Consider the following 18686-nt stretch of genomic DNA (forward strand, 5'->3'; position numbering starts at 1 on the left):
TTGTATGTCTTCCTTATTCACTAAGCATGTCAGTAACATTTAAGTGAAATCAGTAGAGAGAGCTTTCCTCTATGATTGTGATCTCATATTCGCCACACCTTGAAGCAACAGGGACTTGTACAACCTGGTTCTTGGCACGGACTGATTCTGAATTTGGTAAATTGAAACTGTAACACTCGTTTCGCCTAGCGGCTTAATATAGGGGGTGATGATCCCCTGCCCGGCCAAACTTAGGAAATCTCCTTTGGGTGGATGTTGCACGATGTGTCCCGTTACAAATCAGTACCCCGAAATGACAAACCGTACACAATACACGATTGAACAATTAAGCTTTATAACTCTTACTTTGACTATATGGTTAGTAGAGAAACAAAATATAAAAAAGGGGCCTAAATCTTATTAAACAGTCCGTTGCACAATGTTGGAGCTCACAAAATCGGACATTTGTCCACCATCAACCTCCTCCGATCGTCGCTGCCCTTCGGACCTTCGCTTCGAGTCCACCCCGTCTGGCGGTCTACCAAATCTCTCCATTCGCATCTTCTTTCTTCACCTCTCTCTCTCCCTCCCTCTGACAAAAGCCCCCAAAATCAACTGCTTCCAGAATCACAAGGCAGGGCAACAAAATCCTGATTGGCTTACATGCATCAACAGTTCTGTTATCTCCAGTCATAACCCAAAAACTACTGCTACAGAGAAACCATTACATTAGCAGTGAACCCTTACAGTGTGTTAAATAACGAAGTGCTGACTTTTGTTTAAGATTTTAAAATTATTAACTTTGTTCAACAAATCTATTAGCATAGTCTCCCATTATTGAAGTGTTTGATCAAACCATTGTAAAAATTTGTACATCAAGTTTACCTTCAATAAAAATAGCAAATAACCAGTAATATAAGGACTGGTGTCACATTAAGTCTTGCTCAACAGTATCTTTGCTCTGAAGCTACCCTTCAAAACTAATGTTTGATCAGTAACTTTCCCCAAGCAGCATAATCAAAGTAAAGCTGAACAGTGAAGTGATCCATTTGCAAAAACCAGCACTGCTTTTCTAACCTCGACATCTGTAATTTATGGTCAAAGACTTAAACTTTGGCCAGGATTTTTTAAGCTCACGTACAGTGTATAAATCTTCATACAAAAACTTCTCAACTTTCAAAATCATCATGTAAAACTTGTTTCCTTTGTCACTCTCTGATTAGGAAACTCCTTTCATTTTCAATGTCCAACCATTTTTGGAGGGGAGAGTCAATGGAGAAAGGGGGGACAGGAAAATGAGAATGCCTTTGGTGGGAGAAGTCTTCCATTTCAGAGGCTGTGGGACTCCCAGCATCGTCACCTAGAGAGATAGCACAAGAACATGAAACAAGATGACATTCAATCGGTCGGGCCCTCCTATTTCCCCAGCAATGTAGGTACAATCGACTCTATACTGAGCCTACGCCACTTAAATCTCTCAGGAAACTTCTCTCATGAGTAAACCCAAGTAAATTCCAATATCCTTCTTGCCTAACTCCAGATTTAACTCTTAAGGAAGCCACTGTTTGATGCAGTATTTAGTTTGCTGAACCAGAAGCAAATGCATAGAAGGAGGAGCAGACGATCTGGTCACTTGTACTATTCTGCCATTCAGTAGGATTGTAGCTGGCTTTTCCCTCAGCAATATCTCGAGCATTATCCCCTCCCCTCAACCCCCTTAATGTCCAAAAATCTATCACCGTCTTAAATATATTCAGCAAATGAGCCTCTGCAGTCTTGGGCATAAGAATCCTAAGGTTCACTACCTATTGTGTAAAATCATTCCTGAATGGCTAACTCCTTACTCTGAGACTATGTACTCAAATCTTTTAATCAAAATTTATAGCTCGACACATCCCAATAGAGTTTCTTTGGAGAAAATCTTACTGGCTTTAAGTGCACAAACACAACAGTGTCTATGAACTGATCTATTAAATCTCATTCAACCGTGCACAGTTTGCAGTTTGAATGCTGTCAGCTAAGATGAGCAGGAACAAAAATGTGGACGGGCAAGGGGTGGTGGATAAGTGAGAACTGATTTACTAAAGCCTGGCTGCAGAGTTAGAATGCTGAATAAATATTCAAGCTGTGCATCAAGGAGGAGGAATACCACTCCATCAGAAAGATTACCATAAGATATAGGAGCAGAATTAGGCCATTTGGCCCATCGAGTTTGCTCCATTTTATCATGGCTAACCCAATTTTCCTCTCAGCCCTAATCTCCTGCCTTCTCCCCATATCCCTACACACCCTGACCAATCAAGAATCTGTCAACTTCTGCGTTAAATATACATAAACACTTGGCCTCCACAGCAAAGATTCACCACGCTCTGGCTAAAGAAATTCCTACTCATATCCATTCTAAAAAGACCACCCCTCTATTTTGAGTCTATATCCTCTGGTCTTGGACTCTCCCACCATAGGAAACATCTTCTCCACCACATCCATTCTTTCCAAGGCCCTTCACCATTCAATAGGTTTCAATGAGGTCACCCCTCATTCTTCTGAATTTCAGTGAATACAGGCCCAGAGCCATCAAACGCTCTTGATATGACAAGTCATTCAATCCTGGAATCATTTTCGTGAACCTCCTTTGAACCCTCTCAAGTTTCAGCACATCCTTTCTAAGATAGGGGGCCTTATAAAGCCTCAAAATTACATCCTTGCTTTTATATTCTAGTCCTTCAGAAATAAATGCTAATATCGCATTTGCCTTCCTCACCACAGACTCGATCTGCAAATTTCAGGGTAATTTCATCATATTATGATCACCCTCTAATCAATTCTGGTTCATTGCACGTCACCCAATCGAGAATAGCTGATACCTGAGTGGGCTCACCCAAGAGCTGCTCTAAAAAGCCGTCTTGTTGGCACACGAGAAATTCCCCCTCCTGGAACTCAGCACCAACCTGATATTCCCAATCTACCTGCTTACTGAATTCCCCCATGGCTATGGTAACGTTCGCCTTTTAGCAGGCATTTTCTATCTCCAGTTGTAATTCGTAGACCACATCCTTAGTACTCTTTCGGCTCTCATCAAGGTCTTTTTACCCTTGCAGATCCTCAGCTCTATCCATAATGATTCAACCCTTCCGATCCTATGTCACCTCTTAGCTATGATTTGACTTAACTTTCTACCAACAGAGCAATGTTGCCCCCTCTGCCTTCCTGCCTGTCCTTTCAATACAATGTGTATCCTTGGACATTAAGCTCCCAGCTGTTATCTTCCAGCCATGATTCCGTGATGCCTACAGCATCGTACCGGCCAACCTGCAACTGTGCTGCGACTTCATCTACCTTATTCCATATACTGCGCGCATTCAAATATAACACCTTCAGTCCTGTATTCACCCTTTTCAGTTTTGTCCATCCTTTACGTCCAACTCATCCTGTTGAGTGCAATTTTGCCCCATCAACAGCCTCTCCTCACTACACATTGCCTCTGTAAACCAGCTACCTCATCTTCAGCACTATCATCTGCCTTTCCTACGACATTTGCATTGAGACATATGCAGCTCAGGACACTAGTCACACCATGCTCAACCTTTTGATTCCTGACTTTGCAGTCTTACCAACATCTACCTCCACAACCTCTCCACCGACTTTTCTGGCACTCTGGTTCCCATTCCCCTGCAACCCTAAGTTTAAACATCACCATGCAGCATTAACAAACCTTCCCACTAGGATATTAGTCTCCCTCCAATTCAGGTGCAAACTGCCCCTTCTGTACAGGTCCCACTTTCCCTGAAAGAGAGCCCAATGATCCAAAAATCTTATGCCCTCCCTCCTATACCAACTCCTTAGCCTTATTTTAAACTGTATAATCTTCCTAGTTCTGGCCTCACCAGCATGTGGCACAGGTAGCAATCCTGAGATCGCAACCCCGGAAGTCCTGCCCTTTAACTTAGAACCTTACTGTGAACACCCTATTGAGAACCACATCACTCGTCCTACCCATGTCATTGGTACCTACATGGTCCACAGCCTCTGGCTGTCACCCTTCCACTTAAGAATACTGAGGACTCAATCTGAGGTATCCCTGACGCTGGCACCTGGGAGGTGACATACCTTCCGGGAAACCTTGTTCTTACCCACAGAACCTCCTATCCGTTCCCCTAACGAATCTCCTATCACCACAGCGTGCCTCTTCTCTCCCCCCAATCCTTCTGAGTCAGAGGCAGGCTCAGTGCTAGAGACCCAACCACTGTGACTTTCCTCTGTTAGGTCATCTCCCCCCGACAGTATCCAAAGTGCTAGGCGTGTTGTTGAGGGCGATAGCCACAGGCTCCTTACTGACTATCACCCAGTTTCCTGTGTCCTGCACCTTGGGAGCAACGACCTCTGTATATGCCCTATCTATCACCCTATCCAGAGTTCATCCAGTTCTAGCTCCAGCTTCTTAACGTGGTTTGTTAGATGCTTCAGCTGGACGCCCTTCTCGCAGTTGTAGTCGGCAGGGATATTGGAGGTCTCCCTGTGTTCCCACAATCCGCGAGAGGAGCCTTCAACAATCTCTACTGTCCTAGCTGAGCAAATATAAAGGGCAGGAAAAAAATACTTGAGCTTTTCTCTTCCTTTCTCCAGCTAAAGCCTCCCCTCACTGAAGCCTCAAGATTACCACTCTGACTCTGCCCACTCAGATGATGGCCACTGCACTGGCCCCTGCCTTCCTTTAATTTGCTCTTGCTAATCAATACCGAGTACCAAATGACCTCTTTTTCGCTGTAGTGATCCACTGTGGCCTTTTATTCTTCCCACAGACTATTTTTTAAACAGTGCTTAATCCCAGGGACAAGCAAAGTATGCGATACGAATACAAAGGATTATCTCAGATATTGTTTGTACATACTTGGAATATTTCAGAACGAAACAGGAAACCTCAGAAGTTAATGGGGGGGGGGGAAACCAGGAAAAATGTGAATACAACAAAAATATTTATTTATTTAGAGATAAAGCCTCAAACAGGCCCTTCAAGCTCTGCAGCCGCAGTAACTCCCGACAACCCTGATTTAACCCTAACCTAATCATGGGACAATTTACAATGACCGATTAACCTACTGATGGACTGTTGGGGGGGGGGGGGTGAATAAATGGAGCACCCAGGGAAAACCCACTAATTCCACAGGGAAGACCTATAAGGTAGCGTAGTGGTTAGCGCCATGCTCTACAGTACCAGCGGCACGGGTTCAATCTCCGCCGCTGCCCGCAAGGAGTTTGTAAGCTCTCCCCGTGACCGTGTGGATTTCCTCTGGGTGCTCCGGTTTTCTCCCACAGCCCAAAGGCCTACCTGTTGGTAGGTTAATTGGTCACCGTAACTTGTCCAGTGATTAGCCTAAGTTAAATCAGCCGTTGCCGGGCTCAACTCCGTGCTGTATTTCAGTAAAGAATAATAAAGACTCCTTTGAGAGGACACCGGAATTGAACTCCGAACTCTGACCCGAGCAGAGATCGTGTCAAAGTAACCTCTGCATTACCATGGCACTCCCCCCCACCAATTTCTGCAGAATACAAGATTGTGAGAAGGAAAAACTTCTTCTCCCAGAGAGTTGTGGGGGTCTGGAATGCACTGCCTCAGAAGGCAGTGGTGGCCAATTCTCTGGATGCTTTCAAGAAGGAGCTAGATAGGTATCTTATGGATGGGGGAATCAAGGGATATGCGGACAAGGCAGGAACAGGGTATTGATAGTAGATGATCAGCCATGATCTCAGAATGGCGGTGCAGGCTCGAAGGGCCGAATGGTCTACTTCTGCACCTATTGTCTATAAGAGCAGACAGACTCTTTTTCACAGGGCTTGAAATATAGCTGGAAACCACAAAACATTATGTATATCAGCAGAATGAGACAACTCAAGAGGAACAATGGATCACTTTCAGAGGCAGGGCATGATGAAAATTAGGTCATGGCCAAGAACGTGAGTTGCTGAGTGACTACACCACTTTTATAACAAAACCACTAATTAGCATGGTGTAATCATTCTGACTCTTGTATTCCCAGCTGTGACCTACTTGTCCGAGACGGGAATATCCTTATAATCACAGGGAGATATTATTTCTTCAAGCAAAGTATTTTTATCGTATTTAACAAACATACAAGTTCCAAAAGTGAGTGGCGGGGCAGAGACACATCTCTACCAAAGGAGGCGCAAGACATCCCCTCCCTCTGCTAGCCTGCAGGTCACCACTGGGCTAGGTGTAGCATCTGCTTAGCCCCCCTGATCATGTGAAGCCATGCGAGCAGCTGGATGTGTGCTCAGCCCATTGTTCTCTCCCCCCGCCCACAACTGTGCGGCTAGGCACAGCTCAAACAGCATCTATAAACTCGCCGATGACACAACTATTGTTGGCAGAATTTCAGACGGTGATGAGGAGGCATAGAGGAGCAAAACAGATCAGCTGGCTGAGTGGTGTCGCAGCAACTTGCACTCAATATTATGAAGACGAAGGAATTGTGGACTTCAGGAAGGGGAAGTTGAGGGAACACACTCCAGTCCTCATCGAGGGATCAGCTGTGGAAAAGGGTGAGCAGTTTCAAGTTCGTGGGTGTCAACATCTCTGAAGATCTATCCTGGGCCCAACATAGTGATGCAGTTACAAAGAAGGCACGACAGTTACTATACTTCATCAGGAGTTTGAGAAGAATTGGTATGTCAGCAAAGACTACTCTCACAAATTTCTACAGAAGTGCTGTGGAGAGCATTCTAGCTGGTTCCATCGCTGTCTGGCACGGAGGGGCCACTGCGCAGGTTCAGGAAAGAGCGGCAGAAGGTCGTAAACTCGGCCAGCTCCATTGTGGGCGCTAGCCTCCCCAGCGTTGAGGACACCTTCAAAAAGGTGGTGCCTCAAAAAGTTGGCATCCATCACAAAGGACCCCCAACACCCAGGACATGCCAACTTCTCATTGGTATCATCAAGAAGGAAGTACAGGGGCTGGGAGACACACATTCAAGATTTCAGGAACAGCTTCTTGCCCTCCTAATGGACAATGAACTGATGAATAATACAGTCGGCCCTCATCTGCGGGTTCCGCATGCACAGATTCAACCAACCGCGGATCAGGAAAACCCAGAAATTTTCTCTCCAGCACTCGTTCGAACATTGTTCGCCTCGTGTCTCGTTCGGTCGCTACTTTATTTCTGTGAAAAAATAGCTCCTAAAAAGCAATTAAATGGTCAAAGCAATTCTTTAAAGGCTAAGAGGGAGCGTAAAGTTCTCATCGAGAAATTAGAAATCTTAGATCTTTTGAAAAGTGGCATATCGCTTGCTGACGTGCTCCTCAGCCCTCAACCTCCACAGGTCCTGACTTTAGTATTATTGTGCCTCCTCCAAAGTGTCCTTATTCCCTAAATAATACATTGAAACAACTATCTACATAGCATTTCCATTGTATTAGGTATTATAAGTAATCTAGAGATGACTAAAAGTATTACTCATTGTTCGAGCATTGCTTGCCTCGCGTCTCGTTCATTCGGTACTTGTGTTGTGAGCGAGAGGAAGGAGTTTAAGGCTAGTAAGGGATGGCTGGCTAGCTACGTAAAGCGCTACAGCCTCAAGAACAAAGATCACAGGAGAATCGGGATCAGCTGATGCCGAGACAGCATCAGCATTCCCAGAAGAGCTACAAAGGTTGCGTTTGTACTGAACATGAACAGACTTTTTTTTGTCATTATTCTCTACAAAATACAGTATAACATAGCATTTACATTGTATTAGGTATTATGTAATCTAGAGATGATTTAAAGTATATGGGAGGATGTGCGTAGGTTATATGCAAATACTACACCATTTTATATAAGGGACTTGAGCATCCGCAGGGGTGGGGGGGGGGGGTGTCCCGGAACCAATTCCCTGTGGATAAGGAGGGCTGACTGTACCTCTTTTTTGGCACTATTTAATTACTTTTTATGAATACTGATTATAATTTATAGCTTTTTTATTATGCCGCAAAACATCAAAATGCACGACATATGTCAACGATATCGAACCCAATTCTGATTCAGTACCAAAGGGTTAATACAGAATCAGAGGACAAGAGACAAAGCATTCACCGTGGACTCAGAAGGACATGGAACACAGATAAAAGAAAAATGGTAGTGACAAAGAAACAAACAGGAAAGAAGCAAACATCAATGAATTGAACAAGAAGAGGAAATGGTTAGCTGAGGAAAGTGGAGTATAAAACTCATTTCTGTCACACTCAGTCTTGGGAAAACCTGAAGAACGCGTGCACAGTTCTCAGCTCAATGAATACCAGTGTAAAAGCAAAACCAGCGATGGAATTTCATGATCAATTTGTACATCAGGACCGACCAGAATCGTTGGGACGCAGATATAACAGGCTTAGTGAAGGCCAGAAGAAACAACAAATCTGAAAAGCTCACGGTGGTGTTCGGCAAAGCCTTTGGTGAATCCAGCTTCAGAGTATTGTCGGTGGGCCACTTTGTGAATACTGCATAAACTGAAGATCCCTTACTGGTGTACCTGGAAGGAAAAGCACAGTGTAAAAGTGAGCACCTCATTAAAAGCAGAGCTTTGCAAAAGGTGACTGAAGCATAAACATCATCTGAATAGTCTTATATTTACTGTCAGCAGCTGTTTAACTGTTTGATGGGGAAGGGGGAATTTCATTGAAACTTATCAAATGTTGAAAGGCCTCAATAAGGTAGTTGAAGAGGATGTTTCCAGTGGAGTTTAGGACCAGAGGACGCAGCCTCAGAATAGAGGGATGTCCATTTAGAACAGGCACAACAACAAATTTCTTTAGCCAATGGGTGGTGAATCTGTGGAATTTGTTACCACAGGCGGCTGTGGAGGCCAAGTCATAGAGTATATTTAAGGCAGAGGTTGATAAAATTCTTAATTACTTGGGGCATGAAGGGATATGGGGAGAAGGCAGGAGAATGGGGGCTGAGAGGGAAAAGGGATCAGCCAAGATGAAATGGTGGAGAAGACGTGATGGGCCAGATGGTCTAGCTCTGACTCTTTATCTTCTGGTCAAGTGGGCACATGGTCCAGTTCAGGAGAATAACCTGGTTCAGATCTCTATACTCTAAGCAATTCTAAGACTGAGTAATCAGTCCATATGGAACTATCTAAAGAAATCAAAGTAAACATTGAATGTTAAATTGATTCCCTCCACCCTCCACCCCCCACCTATAGTCACAGGCCTGGAACATAAGACCATAAGACATAGGAGCAGAATTAGGCCATTCAGCCCATCAAGTCTGCTCTGCTATTTCATCATGATCCCATTCAACCCCATACACCTGCACTCTCACTGTATCCCATGATGCTTCAACCCATCAGGAATCTAACAACTTCCACTTTGAACATACCCACGGATTTGGCTTCCACCGCAGTCTGCAGCAGAACATTCCACAGATACACTACTCATTGGCTAAAAAAAAGTCCTCCTTATTTCTGTTCTAAAAGATCACCCCTCAATTTTGAGGCTGTGCCCTCTAGTTCTCTAGGAAACATCCTCTCCACATCCACCTTATTTAGTCCTTTCAATATTCAGCAGGTTTGAATAAGTTTCCAACCCCACACCCCCCCGCATTCCTTTAAATTCCAGTGAGTACAGGCCCAAAGCTGCCAAACGCTCCTCATATGTTAACCCCTTCATTCCCAAAAGCATCCTCATGAACCTCCTCTGGACTCTCTCCAATGATAACACATCCCTTCTGAGATCAGGGGCCCAAAACTGTTGACAATACTCCAAGTGCAGCCTGACATCGACTGCTTCCTCCTTCCACAGATACAGCTTGATCGGCTGAGTTTTACCACAATTCTCTGCTTTTTTGAAGTTTTACAATGATTTCGTTAATCTCTGCTGGGTTCAGATTTCTCTGTATCAATCAACACACCTTTTTTTTTTGCTGGTGGGGGGGGGGGAGGATTGTTGCTTGGCTGCTGCTAATGTGGGGGAGGGAGGGAAGCTGGGGGGGGCTTTGGGGTTCTAACATTTAACTGTCATCCATTCTTTGGGGCACTCCTCTGTTTTTGTGGCTGGTTGTGAAGAAAAAACATTTCAGGATGTATATTACATACATTTCTCTGATACTAAATGTACCTTTGAAACCATTATTGAATATTGATATCTTTCCACACGTTTCTAACAATGACATAGTCTCCTGCAATATACAAAAGCTGGCTTATACAAAGATACGTTCTAAAACTAACCAAGACAATAAAACAGAGCTCCATGGCATCGCATCACTTTGATGGTTAACAGCAGCACACTGGTGATGAACTGAAGAATAAAATACCTTGACATTTTCTCTGCTCTGACAGTAATCTGTGGGTCTTTAAGTGTTCAGTCTGCAGACCTGAAGCAGATTTTATAATTAACGCTTACCCCTATAGTCACTGAGAAAAGATGAACAAGCACCAGCACACGATTTGCTGCTACGCACACACACACACACAACGACAAGGATGAAAGGCTACCTGCATGTGCTCTTGGTGCCGCCAGTGACCAATGTACAGAGCGTGAAACATTACAAGAACAACGTCCCGCGATTCACGTTAAACCCCTACGACAATGAATTTCACGACATTGGCACCTCCAGTCAATTAGAGATGCTGCTTTAGAGGTTTTCTTTTAAAAACTTGCGGCTTTTACACTTTAGTCGCTGAAGACCTTTATTTTTGTGCAAGTTCGCCAAGGCTAAACCTCGCCTTATTTAGTGAACCCTTTTACTGCACAGAAACAACATCCTCGCCTCTGCACAGTCAACATCCCTTACTCTACTAATAATGTCTCCCTTCAACAATTATACACCTCTTCTTTAGAACACTCGGCCTATCACCTAACATGTCAACTTTCCTTTCTGCCTTCTGTATGATATATACTCTGTGCATGGCCTCTGTACATGACCTTATAGGCATCCGTTAGTTTCGAGAGACCACGGATTTGCGTCTTGGAAAGTTTCCGGGGTGCAGGCCTGGGCAGGGTTGTATGGGAGACTGGCAGTTGCAGCCCCTCTCCACACCACCGACGTTGTCCAAGGGAAGGGCATTAGGACCCATACGGCTTGGCACCGGTGTCGTCACAGAGCAATGTGTGGTTGAGTGCCTTGCTCAAGGACACAACACACTGCCCTAGCTGATGCTCAAACTAGCTACCTTCCAATCACTAGACCAATGCCTTAGCCACTTGGACACACGCCAACATGTACATGACCAGAGTTGATGAAAAGCACATTACTTCAAATTTTCTAACTTATTACAAGACTGCAGGAGGCCATACAGTCCATTCAGCTCCATGCTGGCTCCCAGCAATCTCATCAGTTCCATTCTGCCTTTCCTGTATTCCCTGTAGCTTACAGCTTGTTCTCTCTCATTTGCCCATTGACACTCCTTTAATTTTTTAGCTATTTACCTACACTACGTGGGAAGGAAGTTAGATTGATCTTAGAGTAGGTTAATAGGTTGGCACAGCACCTTGGACCGAAGGATCTGTACTTTGCTGTTATGTTTGATGCGTATTATGGGTAAAAATAAACAACAGAACTACCAACTACTTCTCCAGCCCTTTACAAGCAAAGACATAATGTTGAGGCTTTATAAAACCACGTTGACACCTCACTTGGAGTATTGTGAGCAGTTTGAGGCCCCTTATCTAAGAAAGGAAGCGCTGACATTGGAGAGGGTTGGAAGGAAGTTCACAAAAATGACTCCGGGATTGAAAGGCCTATCATATGAGGAGGGTCTGATGGCTCTTTGCCTCTACTCAGAGGAATTCAGGAGAATGAGGGGTGACCTCATGGAAACCTATTGAATATTGAAAGGCCCCGATAAGTTGGATGTGGAGAGGATGTTGCCTATTGTGTGTCTGGGGGGGTGTTTAAGACCAGGGGACACAGCCTCAGAATAGAGGAACGTTCTTTTAGAGTGGAGATGAGGAGGAATTTCTGTAGCCATAGAGCGGTGCATCTGTGGAATTCGTTGCCAGAGGCAGCTGTGGAGGCCAAGTCATTGGGTATATTTAAGGCAGAAGTTGATAGATTCTTGATTAGTCAGGGCATGGAGGGATACGGGGAGAAGGCCAGAGATTGGGGCTGAGAGGGAAAATGGATCAGACATGATGAAATGGCGGAGCAGACTCGATGAGCCAAACTGCCTAATCCTGCTGCTATTTGTTATGGGTCTTCACCTTTTTCACCCATCACTCCCGTTTCTTTCTTTCTCTCCCACCCATCTATCACCTTCACTCCTTCACCTCCCCACCCTCACCTTCTTATTCTGGTTCCTTCCCCCCTTCCTTCCCCGTCCTGGTGAAATGTCTTAACCCAGAACATCGACGGCCTGACTTGCTGAGTTCCTCCAGCATTTTGTGTGTGTTGAACAAAACTACCAACACAGCGCTGGGGTGTTGGAGAAAAAGACTGGACTCTGGTAGAATGTCCAGGCACTGCCCGAAATCACTATTGATTCAATATCCTTGGAGGTATTAATTTATATTTCTTAACATACAGCCCGGAGTAGGCCCTTCTGGTCCTTCGAGCTGTGCCTCCCAGCAATCCCCCAATTTAATTCTATCCTAATCACAGGACAATTTACAATGACCAATTAACCCTCCAACCGGTACACCTTTGGACTGTGGGAAGAAACCGGAGCACCCGGAGGAAACCCACGCGGTCATCGGGAGAACGTACAAACTCCTTGCAGGTAGCAGCGGGAATTGAACCGGGGTCGCCGGTACTGCAAAGCGTTGCGCTACCCACTACGCTACCTCTGCTTGCGCCGCTGCTGAACCTGAAGCTGGGAATAAAGAATGGTGCCACAGATGAGGAGAACCAGAACAGGCACACTGCATTTAATCCCGATGGACGTTACCATATTATGTTGGAGCCGTTCTCCTTCTGAACTCGCCAGGGTGTCGATGCGTATATCGCTTCACCGTTAACACGCAGCCACTGTCCCAGTCCACGCAACCTTTCCTCGAAGATGGGGGAGATGGTGCCATCTTTGGTTGGGCCAATATTGAGCAGGAAGTTGCCACCATAGACAATCGTGTCCAGTAAACTCTGCCAGGAAGAAGGGAGTTATTGCCATTGTCTGCAATATCCACAGTTCCAATCTCAATTTGTTTTTGCACAACACCACCCTAAGGAGCCTCACTGACCCCACCACCCCCATTTGCTAAGTAAACAGCAAGAGCATCTGACTAATTTTAAGTGTGAAAAATACTTAGCAAAATGTTTCAGATGATTTGCAAAACATATATGCATTTATGTAGCTGTTTTGAGGAAGCAGGTTCATGGGTTTGGTTAAGTGAGACAGAAGACACTGATTATGAAAAAACACATTCACCATTTACAAACAGTAAAACATTTGACCGAACACCCAAGTCACCCTATCCTACAGAAACTACAACACTAAACATTCAGTGAGACTTCAAACTCAACAGGTACCTCATTAAGTCTCCCCAAGTTCACAATTACAAAACTAAGCCCTCAACGAACAGAGACTTAGCTAAGAATGGACGCTCCTACTTCTCTGCAGCACACTTTCCCAACAGAACTCGCAACACTGATCACAACCTCAGTGTGAAGATGAGCCCCTGGAGACAAAGGAAAACAAGTGAGTCTCTCGCTCATGCTAATCTCTTGCCCCAGGGTGCCCGGAATTACGTACCGATGCCTTGGCACACAGGACAACCAATGGGAAAGAGCTGCTGCATCCCTTGAACTGGTCAATCAACGGCCAACATGGTGGAAGCAGTTTCTGAGTGACATGTAAAACTAACCCTTCGCATTAGGCAAAGCAACCTTTGGCACTTCTGGCAGAACTGATTCCACACAAACCACAAACTTAAGTGTACAGGGCCGGACTAAAGACATTTTACAGCACCCTAATTAAATTCAAATATTCATGGCTATTCACCAGCAGGTTTCCAACATCGCTGCTCTTGCTGGAATGATTGGATGCACCCTGGCCAAAGTCAGTGTCATAAATGTCAATCATAATGTCCACTAACAGACTGAGAAACAAATAATAAACTATCTGATCTAACTTTAGCAGGGGTTCCCAGCTCTTTTTTTTATGCAATGGACCCCTACTGTTAACTGAGGGGTCTGTGGACCCCAGGCTGGGAACCGCTGAACTATCGGGAGACTGTCAGAGAAGGGCTTTTTTTTTTAAGCACTATGCGTGCCTGGAACTAATTGGGATTTTTAATTTTATTCTGATAGGTACAAACCAGCTATCTGATCAGATCAATCAGACCAGATATAATCTGGTGGGATGCGTTGAATGCTCTGGCAAGGGCGGAGGCGGAAGCAGGAATGTTAGGGAGATTTAAGAGAGACTCCTAGATAAGCACATGGATAAAATTAAATGGAGGGCTATGGGAAAGTGATCTTGGACTGGGTAGAAAGGTCAGCACAGCATCAAGGACTGAAGGGCTTGCACAGTGTTGTGATTTGGGTGGCTTAGTTTCCCATAGGTCAAATCCCTTGGTCATCCCAGGAGACCACCACAACTTTGCCCGAATTCATTCTCATTCTACTGGAGTGCAGTAATGGTGAACCGGCAGCACATACAGTGATAATGGATGGTAGATCTTCCACGTCCTTCGACTGCATTTTTCTGCGGTATCCCCAGGACCATCTGTCAAGTGTGGTGCACTTCTCCCACTTGTGGTTCTGCAGTTTGCTGGGGCTGTATTTGTCTGCACAGTTGAAGAAGCCGCCGTGTTTACAAGAACAGCCAGCTCCCCAGCGGTCATTAGTGACCACAGTATCCTAGTGACAAATTTGGAAAAAAAGACTTTTCTTAATTTCAGCATTTTTTTGAAGTGGGTAAATAGAACAAACGTGCCAGCCGGTTTTCACAAAGGAAGGACTCAATACAACAAAGAAATAAAGTGAGGCAGAGCGAAGGACTTTATACGTACAGAATAGAGATTATCTTTTTTGTTTTACAAGCAGTATTGATAAGCAGGAGGCCAGAATGATTTCAATAAATTCCCTCCGCATTCCAGAAAATGTGGCACAACTGTATCCCTATTTTTATATTGAGATACAGCATGGAGCCAAGCCTTGCAAAAATCCCCAACTACTACTCCAGCCCTTTACCTTTTCCACCTACCACCAATTAATCTACCAACTTAGTCTTTGGACTGTGGGAGGAAACCAGAGCACCTGGAGGAAACCCACACAGGGAAATACAATTCCATGCTATAACAAAATTGGCGCAAGTCTATATGCTCAGGGCACTTGGAGGTGCAAATAAAATTAATGCTAAAGAAATGAAGAACCGTTAGAATGAAAAGGAAACAAAAAAAGAAAGTGCTCACTCGAAGAGCACTTACACATTCACATTAGTGGAGGTGTAAAAGGAATTAGTTGTATTGAAGTAAGAAGTGTGCATGAAAAATTATTTTAATGAGGCAGTTCCGTCAATTTAAAACATGCTTTTAAAAAACTTGAACAGTTTAGATAGAGTTGGTAAAGAGTTAAGTACCCCATCGCCCACTACAGTTGTAAAGAGCAGAGCATTTCTTGTGTCTGCAGTTTGTAATGAGCCAAAGTGTGTAAACCAGGGATTCCCAACCTTCTTTCTGCCATGGACATACACCATTCAGCAAGGGGTCCGTGGACCCCAGGCTGGGAATCCCTGATAAACAAAGTGAAGTTGCACATGCTCTGGAAGACCCAAAGTGAGCAAACAATGTGAAGTTGTCACAGCCTTGGGGACGATGACTGTGGAGCCTTATTTGACCTACATAATCTCCCAAATGCAGGATACCCACACTGTTGAATTCTTCACGATACAGGGGAAAAGACAGCTGATCGACTGTGTGTGAGGGAGGGGAAATTATTTAATTGTTTAATAACACCAGTCCATTGCAGATCCAATACCTTTAAAGGACATTTTGCTGAATACAGAAACAAAAGTAAAAGCTTGGATGAATATGCCTGATCCTAAATGGGCTAAGGAGGAAACCAAAACTGAGATAACAATTGTCATTGCTAATCTAAATACTCTCTCAATGTTATGAATACTGTTAAAACGTACTTTGACAGGGCTGTCATTGTAGAGCCAAGCCAGAAATCCAGTGGAATTCCAGTAAGTATCTGGTGCTTCCCAGTCACCATCTGACCAGATTATATCTGGTTTGTATCTGTCAGAATAAAAGAGAAAACAAGCAACATTAGTTCTAGGAAATCAGGCATAAAATCCATCCTTATTTTCCTAGAACTAACAGTCTCTTTTCTTAAAATAGCTGAATCAGACTAATAGTTTTGGAATTCAACTATGGAAATCACGGGCATGGTTGGATTGAGTTCTTCTCCGATCTTGGCAAACATTTTGCAGCCACATGCTGAGACACCATCAGCGTGCTGTTCACTTGTGGTGTGTCTTCTCAACGCTTAGCCATCAACCAGCCTAGCCACACACTTTCTGAGTTCTGTACAAGAACAACGGCATCTCAATTAATTTTTGTGCAACATTAAAGACACACCAAATACTTCCAGTCTTGTGAATAGGATTACCAATATTATAAGGCTCAGAAACAGAACTGCAATGTATTATGCAGATGAATTGCAAATCTGAAATTGCTTTGTTTGTTTATAAAATACAGTACTGTGCAAAAGTCTCAGGCACATGTATATCTAGGGTGGCGAAGACTTTTGCACAGTACTGTAGTAATTTTACGTATTGCACTCTATTGCTGCTGCAAACAGAAACAAATTTCATGACCTATGTGGGTGATATTGGTCTATTGTGGTCTGAGAGTGGGAAGGGGGCAGGGAGGAGTGAATCACTGCGGGGAAAATGGGAAAGGAGCGGGAAGCACCAGGGAGACATTCTGTAGTGATCAGTAAACCAATTGCTTGGAGTCAAATGGCTTTGTGTGGTGTCTCAGGACTGGGTGTGTCTGAACCCACACCACTGCCTCCCCCGTTCCTAGCACTCTTTCTCCACCACCTGTCCCACACCTCTCCATTCCCAACATCCTTTGCCCCCACCAGACTTACAAACTCGCTCTCCGCTCCACAATGACAAATATAATACTGTGCAAAAGCCTTAAGCACCCTAGCTACACAATATATATTTGCCTAAGACTTTTAAGAGAGAATTAATCATCTTATAGCAATATGATCGCCTTCGGAACCAAGTGGTGCAATGAATCATTTTTGCCAGAAAAATTGTAAAATCTTCAAGGCATTGCCTCTGCCCCATCATTAACCCTATAAACTCTTCCCACAGATGCAGCTTAATCTGCTGAGTATTTCCTGCACTACTGATTTTATTTTTGATTTCCAGCATCTGTGGTTTATTTTGACACTAACGCCCAGATCTAAAGCAAAAGTGCCACCTGCTGGTCTACCTAGTACAGGAATGAAATTAGACTCATGCTACACTTGGAATTTCCGAGTATGATTCGAATCAAAGTATGCACTGTGTATGCTACCATATACCATGTTCTTGCAGCCATCTACAGGAAAAATAAAGTAGTACAAAGAATCTTCAAAAAACCATACACAGACAAAGACATACATTTGGCCAGCTCCAACCCGATCCCAGCACACAAACTTTCTGCTTTCCACAGGGATTGCTCCCTACGTGACCCCCTTGTCCATTCGTCCCTCCCTCCTAGTACTTATCCTTGTAAGCGGAACAAGTGCCACACTGCCCCCACACCTCCTCCTTCACTCCTATTCAGGGCCCTAACAGTCTTTCTAGGTGAGGCAACACTTCACCTGTGGTTCTGTTGGAGCAGCTACTGCATATCAGTGGGACTCAACGTGGACTGGGAGACTGCTTCACCGAGCTCCATCCACCAGAACAAGCCAGATCTCTCGATGGCCACCCATTTCAATTCTGCTTCCCATTCCTCTTCCTACCCTGTGGCTGCAATGGGGCCACCTTCAGGTTGTGGGACAGAGTCTTATGTTCCGTCTGGATAGCCTCCAACCCGATGGGATGAACGCCAATTTCTCAAGCTTCCGGTAATTGCCCTTTCCACTCCACCATCACCATTCCCCATTCACATTTCCCTCTCTTACTTTATCTCCTTACCTACCCATCACCTCCCTCTGGTGCTCCTCCCCCTTCCCTTTCCTCCATGGTCTTCTGCCCCCTCCCAACAGATTTCCCCTTTTCCAGCCCTCTATCTCTATCACCGATCAACTTCCCAGCTCTTTACTTCACTCCTCCCCCTCCCAGTTTCACCTTTCACCTATAACCTTGTACTTCCTCCCCTCCCCACATCTTCTTACTCTGACCTCTATTTTTTACCCAGTCCTATATACTCTTTTCCATAGATGTTACTTGGCCTGCTGAGTTCCTCCAACATTTTGTGTGTGTTGCCTAGACAAAGACTGACAAACAGAAGACAAACTGGGCAAATTAAAAAAATAATAATACTGAGAAAATGAGTTTTAAAAGAATCCTTGAAAGTGATTCTGCAAGTCACAGAACCAGTTGACTAGTGATGTTTTAACTAGTGATTAGATACATTTACAGATATTTCAAGGCTCTATCATTAAAACTGTTATATTACATTACCTTAAGACCAGATCGTACAGTTCTGGTAATGTTTTTTCCGTAACAAATTTCTGGGTCTTGAATTTGTTTTGCTTATCAGATAAGTAGAGAGGGTTGAACCACTCGAAGAGAGAATGGTACACTCCATAATGTAAGTTCCTGTTGC

At 44.3% G+C, this 18686-nt stretch overlaps 1 protein-coding gene across 1 annotated transcript in view; it reads right to left on the reverse strand.

Annotated features, from left to right (window-relative positions):
* Window positions 1–312: 312 nt before the first annotated feature.
* The window catches only part of LOC132383461 (tissue alpha-L-fucosidase-like), a 28221-nt gene continuing 9847 nt past the window's right edge, over window positions 313–18686 (reverse strand). The window contains exons 3-8 of the mRNA XM_059954440.1: window positions 18542–18679; window positions 16043–16148; window positions 14566–14766; window positions 12857–13047; window positions 8398–8497; window positions 313–1339 (exon numbers count right to left, since the gene is read on the reverse strand). Of these exons, the coding sequence (XP_059810423.1) occupies window positions 1199–1339; window positions 8398–8497; window positions 12857–13047; window positions 14566–14766; window positions 16043–16148; window positions 18542–18679 (877 nt within the window). The 3' untranslated portion in view covers window positions 313–1198. The remainder of the gene's footprint in view (window positions 1340–8397; window positions 8498–12856; window positions 13048–14565; window positions 14767–16042; window positions 16149–18541; window positions 18680–18686) is intronic.

The sequence above is a fragment of the Hypanus sabinus genome, chromosome 30 (assembly GCF_030144855.1).
Source record: "Hypanus sabinus isolate sHypSab1 chromosome 30, sHypSab1.hap1, whole genome shotgun sequence".
In the NCBI taxonomy this organism is placed as follows: domain Eukaryota; kingdom Metazoa; phylum Chordata; class Chondrichthyes; order Myliobatiformes; family Dasyatidae; genus Hypanus; species Hypanus sabinus.